Source organism: Lipotes vexillifer, unplaced genomic scaffold (assembly GCF_000442215.2).
Source record: "Lipotes vexillifer unplaced genomic scaffold, Lipotes_vexillifer_v1.1 scaffold902, whole genome shotgun sequence".
NCBI classification, from domain to species: Eukaryota; Metazoa; Chordata; class Mammalia; order Artiodactyla; family Lipotidae; genus Lipotes; species Lipotes vexillifer.
Genome location: NW_006794304.1, coordinates 576,139 through 586,878, shown reverse-complemented (window position 1 = coordinate 586,878; position 10,740 = coordinate 576,139). Strand labels below are relative to the sequence as shown.

Here is a 10,740-nt window from a genome sequence, read left to right as displayed (position 1 = left end):
CTCCTCCCCCCCCTGGGGCTCTGTCCCACCAAAAAAGGAAAGAGACAGCTGAGAGCCGACTGTGGGGTTTGGGAAAACACTATGTCATCAGCTGGCCCAGTGCCTATGATCCATCCGGCTGCTAGAGATTCCCCTCCCCTGGGCAAGTCCCATTTTTTTTTTAAAGGAAAACAAAAACTAGATTTTTGGGAAGCAATGAAACACCCATCTGAGTCCTACCACCAGAGCTCCTGGCTGAATGGCTTATAGCTCAGCCAATCGTAGTGGCTCAGGATGCTTAAAAGAGCTGGCGCGGAGAAAGGCTGGGAAGAACTCACAGGGAGACCCACAGACACATAGACACGGGAGAGAGAGGAGGAGAAAGACAGAAACAAAGGCACGGCGGAAGGAGGCAGAGAGAGGACAGGCACAGAAGCGAAGCCAGACAGAGTCTGAGGGAGTGCAAAGGGAGAGGCCAAAGAAGCTACAGAAGACACAGGCAGGGAGAAACAAAGATCCGGGAGAGGAGGGTGTGGGAGAGTTTGGAGGAACCAGACCACTAGGCACCTCTCCTAAGCCTAAGGGCCAAGTTTTCTCCATCTCCTCTGAAGGTCCCCAGACCCTCTGAAAATTCTGCCTCTGACCCTGGCTGGGGTCCGAGCCCCCAAGCTGCAGAGAGGAGTTTTCCAAAGCCAGGGCGGGGAGGACTTGGTGCCCAGACGGCCTCAGTCCCTCCCAGCTTCAGCACCAGTGCCATGTCCCGGACGGACCCGCATCCCGGGAGGGGCTTGGCGGAGTGCTGCCTGTGGGGAATCCAACCCCGCCTGCTGCTCCCCAGCGTGCCCGTCTCCGAGCTGCTTCTGCTGCTGCTGGCCTCCCTCCTGCCCTCAGCCTGGCCGGCCAGCCCCCTCCCACGGGAGGAGGAGATAGTGTTTCCAGAGAAGCTCAACGACAGTGTCCTGCCTGGTTTGGACACCCCTGCCAGGCTGTTGTACCGCTTGCCAGCCTTTGGGGAGACGCTGCTACTAGAGCTGGAGCAGGACCCCGGCGTGCGGGTGGAAGGGCTGACGGTGCAATACCTGGGCCGGGCGCCTGAGCTCCTGGGCGGGGCAGAGCCGGGCACCTACCTCACTGGCACCATCAACGGAGATCCGGAGTCGGTGGCATCTCTGCACTGGGATGGGGGAGCTCTGTTAGGGGTGCTGCAGTATCGAGGGACCGAACTCCACATCCAGCCCCTGGAAGGAGGCACCCCTAACTCTGCTGGTGGGCCTGGGGCTCACATCCTACGCCGGAAGAGTCCTGCCAGCGGCCAGGGCCCCATTTGCAACGTCCAGGCTCCTCCCGGGAACCCCGGTTCCAGCCCACGAAGAGCCAAGGTAGGCAGCCCTGGAGTCTGTGTCCTGCAGTGTCCTCCTGCCATGTCTGTCCTACTGACCCCTATTCACCTTCTCTCCACCCACTTCCACTTCTGGCCAGCCTGCTGCTTCCCTCCCTTCTGTCTGCCTTTTCTCTTTCTACTGGCCTCCTTTCCTGGGAAGGCTCTGACTGTTCCCTGCCCCAACCCTTCTCCTAGCCAGACCGCTGATCCCAAGGGGCTTCCCAGGGTTGGGTCAGAGACTCTATGCTGGGAATGACCGCTCTCTCTCTCCACCCCGACCCTGCCTGGCCATGGCATCCTACTGGCACAGTCCCCAACAATGAGGCCCTCCTGATAGCCCCTTGGCCTTGACTCTTTTCTGGGCCCCAAATTTGATTTTCACCACCACCTAAAGGCATGAGGTTTGAGGCCCAAGAGATTGGCCTCTGGCTTCTGATGCTGTCTTCAAAATTGTTCTGGCAAACTGCAAACTAGGGCAGGAGTGGACCGGGGAGGAAAGGCATCCTGAACCCCCTTCTGGTCCGTCCCCTTCCCACATTGCGGACTGACTGCAAGGCTGCCTGAGGCTCCATCCTTTCCTCCCTCCCACTCCCAGTCTCCCCCCTTCTTCCCTTCCTTCCTCCCTCCCTCCCTCTCTAGCTTTAATCCAGACCAGACGCTCCCTCCACACCCGCCACGCTGAGATCTGGCCCTGGCCCTAGCTGCTGACTGAATTGTTCCTCCAACCACACAGGGCAGACACGTTGCAGCCCAGCCCTCTAGCCCCAGTCCTGCAGCCCCAGACACACTCAGGCATGGGGGACCCCAAAGTCCCTCCCAGAGGCAGTCCCAGCTGCTTTTCACCTCTTGGGCCCACATAGCCCTGGGACGTGGCATCCCCATCCCCTCCCCTTCTCAGAACCAGCAGATGATTTCTCAGTGTTACCACAAAAGCCCTGGGATTTGGAGTTGGGGGGGAGGCCCCACCGAGACCCATCAGGAATCCCGTGGGATGTATGTGGCTCTGGCTCTGCTGAGTTCCAGACCCAGGAAGTAAGGGAGGGGAGAAGTGATCCATGGGTCTGGGAGGCTATTTCAGGATCCTCCTCCCCTTTTTTCCTCTCCAGCGCTTTGCTTCACTGAGTAGATTTGTGGAGACCCTGGTGGTGGCAGATGACAAGATGGCGGCATTTCACGGTGCTGGGCTAAAGCGCTACCTGCTGACGGTCATGGCAGCAGCGGCCAAGGCCTTCAAGCACCCAAGCATCCGCAACCCTGTCAGCTTGGTGGTGACTCGGCTAGTGATTCTGGGGCCAGGTGAGGAAGGGCCCCAAGTAGGGCCCAGTGCCGCCCAGACCCTGCGCAGCTTCTGTGCCTGGCAGCGAGGACTCAACACCCCCGAGGACTCGGACCCTGACCACTTTGACACGGCCATTCTGTTTACCCGTCAGGTGAGGCCCCGATCAGCACCTCAGGCCATGCACTGCACAACTCCAAGAAGCACCACTGCACAGACCGTGATGTAAATGGTGCCCCTGGAGTTGTTCAACATGGTGCCTGGCCCCAGCCACACTGCCAGGGCTATCTGGGCCCTGACAGCACTGGATACGCAGTGCCCAGGTCTCCACTAATCTGGATCTCAGCTCAATGGACGCTGGTGTCTTGGTTCCTCATGTATCGTCTCTGATCTCCCTCTCCACAGGACCTGTGTGGGGTCTCTACTTGTGACACTCTAGGCATGGCTGATGTGGGCACTGTGTGTGACCCAGCTCGGAGCTGTGCTATCGTGGAGGATGATGGGCTCCAGTCAGCCTTCACTGCTGCTCATGAACTGGGTAAGTTAGGGGTGGGGTCGTGGGGCACCTGTGATGAGTGAGAGAGCTGTCAGGGGTGAGGTGAGGGGACAGTGAGCTCACCAGGGTACAAATGCAAGTCACAAGGTGTTTCTTCCTTTTCCCCAGGCCTAGGTCCAGGGCCATTACCCTTCTCTGCTCCGGATTTAGACAAACATTTAGATTTTTCTATTAAATGAGATAGTGTGTAGAAATCTACTGTGAACTGTGTGTGTGTGTTTGGAGGGGAGGTGGCACAGTACTGAGAGAGATTATTCACAAGAGTCAGTGATAGAGTGGACGGAATCAGGGCTGGGAATGTTGGCTATAAGGAAAAGTGGGTAGGGAGGGGCCATGAGTGTATCATGGGGAGAGGGGAGACAGAGCAAGGGGGGCTACATATTGAGAAGCCCTTGGAGCACCAGAAAGACATTGGGGGCAGGTTGGGATGGGGAATGGATCTGACCATCCATTACCTGCAAACGGGCTTATGATGAGCCTGCAACCCCCTGAGGGCACAGGGATGAGACCCTTGGACCCTAACAGGGCCTCTGCTCCCACAGGCCATGTCTTCAACATGCTCCATGACAACTCAAAGCCATGTGTTGGTCTGAATGGGCCTGGGAGTACCTCCCGCCATGTCATGGCTCCTGTGATGGCTCACGTGGATCCCGAGGAGCCCTGGTCCCCCTGCAGTGCCCGCTTCATCACTGACTTCCTGGACAATGGCTATGGTAAGCAGATGGCACTCCCCTTTGCCTGTGCAGGACCCAGTTCCTGCCCCGCACTGTACTTTCTCTTCTGCCGCATTTCACATAGGCCAAATTGACTCCTTCCAACGTGCCTCCTCTGCAGTGTGGGATGCGGTGAGAAATGCTGCTGCCTTTGTGTGGTTCCCACTTCCTCTCAGAATAAATAGCACAGCTACAGGAGGCAAGTTTTGGCTCAATAGAATTAGAACTGACCTTCTAAGGGCCACAAGTGTCCAACGCTGCAAAGGGCTAGTTGTGAAAGAGGTGACTGCCTTGTCACTTGAGGTGTGCATGCCTAGCAGTATGACTATGATGGGGCAGGGCTGTTGATGAGAAGCAGACTCAGGAATTCTGTAGCTGGTTAGAATAGGTAGGAAGATCTAGTGCTTTGAGTTCCTGTCCTGATCCTGTTTTTTAGATGTGTGTAGATGTGTGACTGTAAGTTACCTCACTTCTGTGTAGCTGATCTGTAAAATATGCATAATAATGGTAACCACCTCATAGGCTTTGGCCATGATTAAACACGATACTGTCGGTCGAGCATTTAGCCAATGTTCATCACATAATAAGCATTGAATAGATTTAGCTGCTATTTAAAGCTTCTTCCAGCCCTAGAATTTGGATTTTAGGATCTGTCAGGCCCTGGGGAGCCCAAGGCTGGCACCCCTTCAACCTATTGGTGACTTCACACCCCTGCCTCTTTTCCCAGGGCACTGTCTCTTAGACAAGCCAGAGGCTCCCCTGCATCTGCCTGTGACTTTCCCCGGCAAGGACTACGATGCTGACCGCCAATGCCAGCTGACCTTTGGGCCTGACTCACGCCATTGTCCGCAGCTGCCGCCGCCCTGTGCTGCCCTCTGGTGCTCTGGCCATCTCAATGGCCACTCCATGTGCCAGACCAAGCATTCACCCTGGGCTGATGGTACCCCCTGTGGGCCCGCACAGGCCTGTATGGGTGGCCGCTGCCTCCACGTGGACCAGCTCCAGGACTTCAATGTGAGATCCCAAGGGCAGGGGAGGGGCAGAGGGCCTGGGGGAGGAGGGAGTGGCCCTGAGCCCAAGAGAGTATATTCATCCCACGCTTCCATTCTGTCCTTCTGCAGATCCCACAGGCTGGTGGCTGGGGCCCCTGGGGATCATGGGGTGACTGCTCTCGGAGCTGTGGAGGTGGTGTCCAGTTCTCTTCCCGGGACTGCACACGGCCCATCCCCCGGAATGGCGGCAAGTACTGTGAGGGCCGCCATACCCGCTTTCGTTCCTGCAATACCCAGGACTGCCCAACTGGCTCAGGTGAGGAGTGGGGGGGATGGGAGCCTTGGGAGGGACTGGTAGGACGGAAAGGACTGTCCCTTGAGTTCAGGGACCAAGGAGGTGTTGACTGTCCCTGCTGTTGAGGGGAATGACTTTACCCTTCAGGAAAGTGACAGGTAGTCTGTGGGGGAGAGAGCTGCCATACTGTCTGGAGGTCTGAGAGGCTAGGTGGAGGGTCTGGTGGGGCAGCGTGAGGAGAGAGGGGCTCTGACTGTCCATTTTAACCCTACAGCACTGACCTTCCGTGAAGAGCAGTGTGCTGCCTACAACCACCGCACTGACCTCTTCAAGAACTTCCCAGGGCCCATGGACTGGGTTCCTCGCTACACAGGTGTGGCGCCCCGGGACCAGTGCAAACTCACCTGCCAGGCCCGGGCACTGGGCTACTACTATGTGCTGGAGCCACGGGTGAGAACCAGGATGCCCCAGGGCCCTGTCTAAGCTCACACACTGCCCAACCCGCCCTCTACTTTCTGATGGCAGAGATCCAAAGCAGCACTACTGCTGGCGTTCCCACAGCCATGCCCGGGGTCCACTCAGACTTCTCTGGCCGTGGGTATTTAGAAAACTAGCCCTGGACACTGGATAAGTTGCCAATCAGGCAGCTCTAGCCTGTCGCATTTCCCTTGGTTTCTTTCCCTCTCTCTCCCCCATCTTCCAGTGCTCCGTTTTGTGAGAATGGAAGTGTGTGGACTTTTGGGCCCTTCTCTGACCCCCTTCCCATGGGCTCCTCTGGCAAATTACAGTGGTGGCCTCATTGAGCTCATGGATGGCCAGTCCCTCACTGGACAGGCATCCTGGAGACAGCAATGTCCCCGCAACCCCTCTATGTGATAGGGCCCTGGGTTGAGGCTGAAGAAAGCACAAGCCTAGCAGTTTTGCATCCTTCACCCCTGTCCTGGGGAGAATGCCTGCAGGTTGACTGCCCTCTAGTGTCCAGCTGGGACGGTACAACCAAGATTTAGGGCTTGGGGTTGGGACTCAGACCTGCAATTCCCGTGTTGGCTTCTCTGCTTGCCAGCTGTGTAACCTTTGGGCAAGCTCCTAATCTTTCTAAACCTCAGTGTTCCATCTCTACAAACCTCAAATAGTGGTTGTGAGATTTATATAGCACTTAGCACAGTGCCTAATTCATAGTGAGTGCTCTGAAAATGGTGGCTTTTATGATTATCATCCCTTACGGTGGCTGGGGTTCCCTCCACACTCCATCCACATCCCCTCCCTCGCCCAACTTTTCTGGCATCCCCTCTCTCACCCAACTTTTCTGGCATCCCCTCCCTGATGGGATATGGGTCTTGTTCGACTTACCAACCCGTTTTGACTAAGGAAGACCCTTTCATCGCTCCCTCTCTTCTCCTCAGGTGGTAGATGGGACCCCCTGTTCTCCAGACAGCTCCTCAGTCTGTGTCCAGGGCCGCTGCATCCATGCCGGCTGTGACCGCGTCATTGGCTCCAAAAAGAAATTTGACAAGTGCATGGTGTGCGGTGGGGATGGTTCTAGCTGCAGCAAGCAGTCTGGCTCCTTCAGAAAATTCAGGTTCATTCACTATTTATTTCCTCCTCCCACCTTCCTGGACGCTGTTCTGGGCCCTGGGGATACAGAGGTGAGCTCAACACTGCTACTCCTCTCAAGGAGCTGACGTACAGTCTAGTAGCGGAGACAGATGAGTTCACAGTTACAGCGCAGTGTCCCACCTGCTCAAAGGTGTCAGCCTGGGCTGCTGTGAGGGCACTTGTGGGCATCAGGGAAGGCTTCCCAGGAGGTGACCTCCCTTCTGGAGGAAGAATAAGAATTGGGCAGGCACCAAGGAGGCGGGGCTTAGATGGGCACCTCAGTAAGGGGGCAGGAGGTGTAAAGGCCCAGAGAGGAGGAAGGAGGGCACATTTGCATGTAGCTCAGACCTAGGCTGGACAGCTCAAGTAGGTCTGGGGAGACAACCTTCTACACACATACAATCATAACAAACACAGCTCAGACAGAAAGCCTGAGAGGATTCAGGGAGATGCTGAGTTCTTCTCTACTCCTTGCACACAGGTACGGATACAACGATGTGGTCACCATCCCCGCAGGGGCCACCCACATCCTGGTCCGGCAGCAGGGTACCCCTGGTGTGCGGAGCCTCTACCTGGCCCTGAAGCTCCCCGATGGCTCCTATGCCCTCAATGGTGAATACACGCTGATACCCTCCCCCACAGACGTGGTCCTGCCCGGGGCAGTCAGCTTGCGCTACAGCGGGGCCACTGCAGCCTCGGAGACACTGTCCGGCCACGGGCCCCTGGCTCAGCCCTTGACGCTGCAGGTCCTGGTGGCTGGCAACCCTCAGAACGTACGCCTCCGCTACAGCTTCTTTGTGCCCTGGCCCGCCCCTTCAACGCCACGCCCCCCTCCCCAGGACTGGCTGCACCGCAAGGCACAGATTCTGGAGATCCTCCGGCGGCGCTCCTGGGTGGGCAGGAAATAACCTCACCGTCCCGGATGCCCTTTCTGGGCACCGGGGCCTCGGACTTGGCTGGGAGAATGAGGGGGCTCGGCAGCTGCCTCGCACCGAGACACAGTTGGGGAGGGGCTGTGAGGTGAGCCCACCCCTCCTCTCTGCCCTACCGAGCAGGCTGGCCCTGCCCGGGTTTCCTGCCCTGGATGGCTGGTGGATGGAAGGGGCTGGGAGATAGTCCCCTATCTAAACTGCCCCCTCTGCCCTGCTGGTCACAGGAGGGAGGGGGAAGGCAGGGTAGACCCCGGTTGTATTTATTTAGTATTTATTCACTTTTATTTAGCACCAGGGAAGGGGATGAGGGCTAGCTAGGGTCCTGGGGAAACTGACCCCCTGCCCTCGTAGCCCTCACCCTGTCTAGGAAATCCAGGGTGGTGGTGATAGGCGTAAGTGATCTGTGTGTGTGTGTGTGTGTGTGTGTGTGTGTGTGTGTGTGAGAGAGAGAAGATTGTGTGTGTGTGTGTGTGTGTGTGTGTGTGTGTGAGGTTCCTCCTGCCTAGCTTTCCTCTCCCTGAATTTTCTTTTCTGGGAGAGGAAGAGTCAAGGGTAGGATAGGCCTTCAGGGAGTAAGGGATTATCATATTTTTAAATATAAATTGAATTCTGCTATTTATGTGCTCCTTTTGGAGTCAGACAGATGTGGGTTGCGCCCTGGCTCCACATCTCTGAACACTAGTTTCCTCATTTGACAATAATAATACCTCCCTCGGAAATTTGTTATAAGGATTAATGTAAATAAAGAACTAGCATAATGCCTAGCACTTGGTAAGTGCTCAACAAATGTCAGCTGCTGTCAGTTATTATTATCACCACCTTACCGTCCTCGGCTCCACCGTCCATGGAGTCTGCAGTGCATTTGAAGGTGGCAAGGATCTGCGTCAGGGGTGCCTGCCCTTGTCCCCCAGGCCCAATTCCTTTGGTTGGCAGAACCCTAGCCTGGATTTTGAAGGACTGTCAGAGGAAGGACAATTCTGTCCCTGATCTCTGGAGGGTCCCAACCACATGGAGGCGTAATAAACACTCGGCCACAAGCACAATTGACAAGAACACAAATGTGAAAGATAAGTAGAACACTACCGTCAAAACAAACAAGCGCTTAGTAATGAGAGTGCTAGTTGAGGGAGTTGGGGGGGAGCTGTTATAGAAAGAGCACTGGAGCGGGAAGCAATGCGTCTGAATCTCAGTTGGGGTTCAGCATCTTCCTAGCTGGTAGTGGTGGGTAAGTCACGGATGCTGGGCCTTAGGTTGCTCATGTGTGTAATGGGGCTAAAACATACCTGTTCCCACAGGGTTGTTCTGAACAAATGTTACAATATTTGCAAAATAGTGAAGGCTGTACCCGTGTGAGAAAATAGTGAAGGCTACACCCATGTGAGAGGTTATCCTTATGACTATGGAGTGACTGGTACAGGGTCCCCAGAATCAACCAGTGTAAACCCAGCAGACTTCTTTGAAGATGTGATGTTAGAATGGAATTTAATAAGAGGAGTAGGGGATAGTCAGGAGGGCAGAAAAAAAAAGCACGGAGAGGGAGCTGAGGTGAGGGGGAGCCAGGTGTTCAGTGGTGGCGGAAATCAGTTCTACTTTTCTGTCTGAGCAGGTGACTCTGCTTAAGGGAACAGGGTTGGGAAAGGGCGGCAGGTGGACCCTGCAAGAATTTAGAGTCTTGACTGGCAGTAGCAGGACTGCTAGGGATTGGAGAAGGGTTGAATGTGGAGGTGAGGGAGGAGCTATAGGTAAAGAAGACCCCGAGGAGGGAGTGGAAGAGGGGGAAATGGGGGAACTAGAGGTGCTTCACTCCGCTGTAGTAGCTCTTAGCTGGGCTGCCCAATACTGCTCGGAATATAGTGCTGGGACTAGGGGATTAAGGCAAGCCATGGAGAGTGTAGCAGTTGTGTGCACTCTGCTCACTGGGGCTGGGCTTCGCTGCTCAAGTTCTGTACGAGGCAGCGCCTTACACAGTGCCCCGGACTTTGTACCACCAAGTATGGCACTTACTCCCTTGGCAGCACTGGGAACAGGGCAGCCCCCTACTCTGCTCGGCCTCTTTTCTTCCGTATGCATGGCCCCCACTGCTGTGTTTGGGCCCAGGCCCTTCCTCCTGTCCTCCTACCAACCAGGCTAGAGGAGGGAGAAACAGGAGAGTGGGACAAGGCCAGAGCGATCTTCAACTATTTCATCTGATTAGCAAAATCGGACCACCAATAACATGTTTATAGACAGACCTTAATACTATGAGCTGATGGTACAATAAGCAGAGCTCTGTGCTAAGTAGATGTAAAGTACAAACGCAAACAATACACAAATAAAGATGCTCACTGCAGTCTGAGGGAAGGTTCTGTACTATACCTCCACAAACAGAAATATTGGATGGTACAAAGAACTGTATGATAAGGGCAGATTGAACCGTACAGAGATTGATGCCTGGGCTTAATGGGCTATGAGGGTGAAGGAGGGTGAGTCTTGGGCTGGACCTTGAGGAACAGGTAATCATGATAGCCCTTCTTACGTTTCTTTAGTGCTGATGGTAATAATTCACTTATATACATTATTTTAAGAGAAAGCTCTTTACTCACTGAGTAAGCTTCTGACTGCCATGAGGCAGTTTTTCCCAGAAAGCTACTGAGTTTAGAGGCCACCTGTGTGATTGGATGGGTGGGTGGGGGGAGGCACACAGTGAAAGAGAAGAGAAGAGAGAGCTGCTCCTCAAAGAGAATTGATGGGTATCCTGGCCCTAAATCCCTAGCAAGGCCTCACCCCTTCCTGGAATGTTCTCGCCCATACCACCCTTCCCAGACCCATGCTGTAGACTGCCTAATATCCTGATGTCAGGGGTCCAACAAGTTCTTGCTATGGATGTGGGGAGGGCATACCTCCCTCAAAGAGACAAGATGAGCTCTGACTCCTCAGTCAGCCTACTTATTGCCTTCATGGGTCTGAGCTGGGATGTGGGTGTACAAGCATGAGGAGAAACAGGAATAACAAGAAGGAAGAAAGCATGGAGACAGTTCAAG

The 10,740-nt window shown here is 55.1% G+C and overlaps 1 protein-coding gene across 1 annotated transcript; it reads left to right on the top strand.

Moving 5' to 3' along the window:
- Positions 1–308: 308 nt before the first annotated feature.
- ADAMTS4 (ADAM metallopeptidase with thrombospondin type 1 motif 4) lies at positions 309–7,736 on the top strand. The gene is made up of 9 exons (XM_007467131.1): positions 309–1,358; positions 2,467–2,790; positions 3,042–3,174; positions 3,735–3,905; positions 4,633–4,919; positions 5,027–5,213; positions 5,467–5,642; positions 6,596–6,771; positions 7,270–7,736. The coding sequence occupies exons 1-9, from the start codon at positions 735–737 to the stop codon at positions 7,694–7,696; spliced, it is 2,505 nt and encodes an 834-aa protein (XP_007467193.1). The 5' UTR covers positions 309–734; the 3' UTR covers positions 7,697–7,736.
- Positions 7,737–10,740: the final 3,004 nt, after the last annotated feature.

Bases quoted from the DNA above. Each gene is read 5' to 3' on its own strand.
- ADAMTS4 (XM_007467131.1), top strand. From the start codon at position 735: ATGTCCCGGACGGACCCGCATCCCGGGAGGGGCTTGGCGGAGTGCTGC. The intron at 3,175-3,734 runs GTAAGTTAGGGG...CTGCTCCCACAG, and splicing joins CACTGCTGCTCATGAACTGG to GCCATGTCTTCAACATGCTC. The intron at 3,906-4,632 runs GTAAGCAGATGG...CTCTTTTCCCAG, and splicing joins CTTCCTGGACAATGGCTATG to GGCACTGTCTCTTAGACAAG.